Source organism: Cariama cristata, unplaced genomic scaffold (assembly GCF_000690535.1).
Source record: "Cariama cristata isolate BGI_N322 unplaced genomic scaffold, ASM69053v1 scaffold24703, whole genome shotgun sequence".
Taxonomy (NCBI): Eukaryota; Metazoa; Chordata; class Aves; order Cariamiformes; family Cariamidae; genus Cariama; species Cariama cristata.
Genome location: NW_009609267.1, coordinates 12,456 through 12,724, shown reverse-complemented (window position 1 = coordinate 12,724; position 269 = coordinate 12,456). Strand labels below are relative to the sequence as shown.

General features: G+C 65.1%; 1 protein-coding gene across 1 annotated transcript in view; it reads left to right on the top strand.

Moving 5' to 3' along the window:
• Positions 1–42: 42 nt before the first annotated feature.
• The window catches only part of DMRTB1 (DMRT-like family B with proline-rich C-terminal, 1), a 7,239-nt gene continuing 7,012 nt past the window's right edge, over positions 43–269 (top strand). The window contains exon 1 of the mRNA XM_009697495.1: positions 43–166. Within this exon, the coding sequence (XP_009695797.1) occupies positions 73–166 (94 nt within the window). The 5' untranslated portion in view covers positions 43–72. The remainder of the gene's footprint in view (positions 167–269) is intronic.

The following is a 269-nucleotide window of genomic DNA, read 5'->3' as shown; positions in this document are numbered from 1 at the left end:
GCTCCCCTGGACGAAGGCCCTGGGGTGGCTGCCGGGGCGGCCAGTGCCCCTGAGCAGAGCGGCCGTGAGGGGATGAAGGGTGCCCAGCCCGCCGGCGGCAACAGCAAAGGCATGATGTGCCGGGGGCCACCGCCAGCTCCCAGCGGCCCTCCTTTCTGGGACTACGGTAAGGGCCTTTCCCCCTGTCCGCTATCTATCTTTCTGCCTTCATCATCCTCTTCCCTCCTTCAAACTTGTGCAGTTTGCTGATTCCTCAGGCTGCAGGTCCC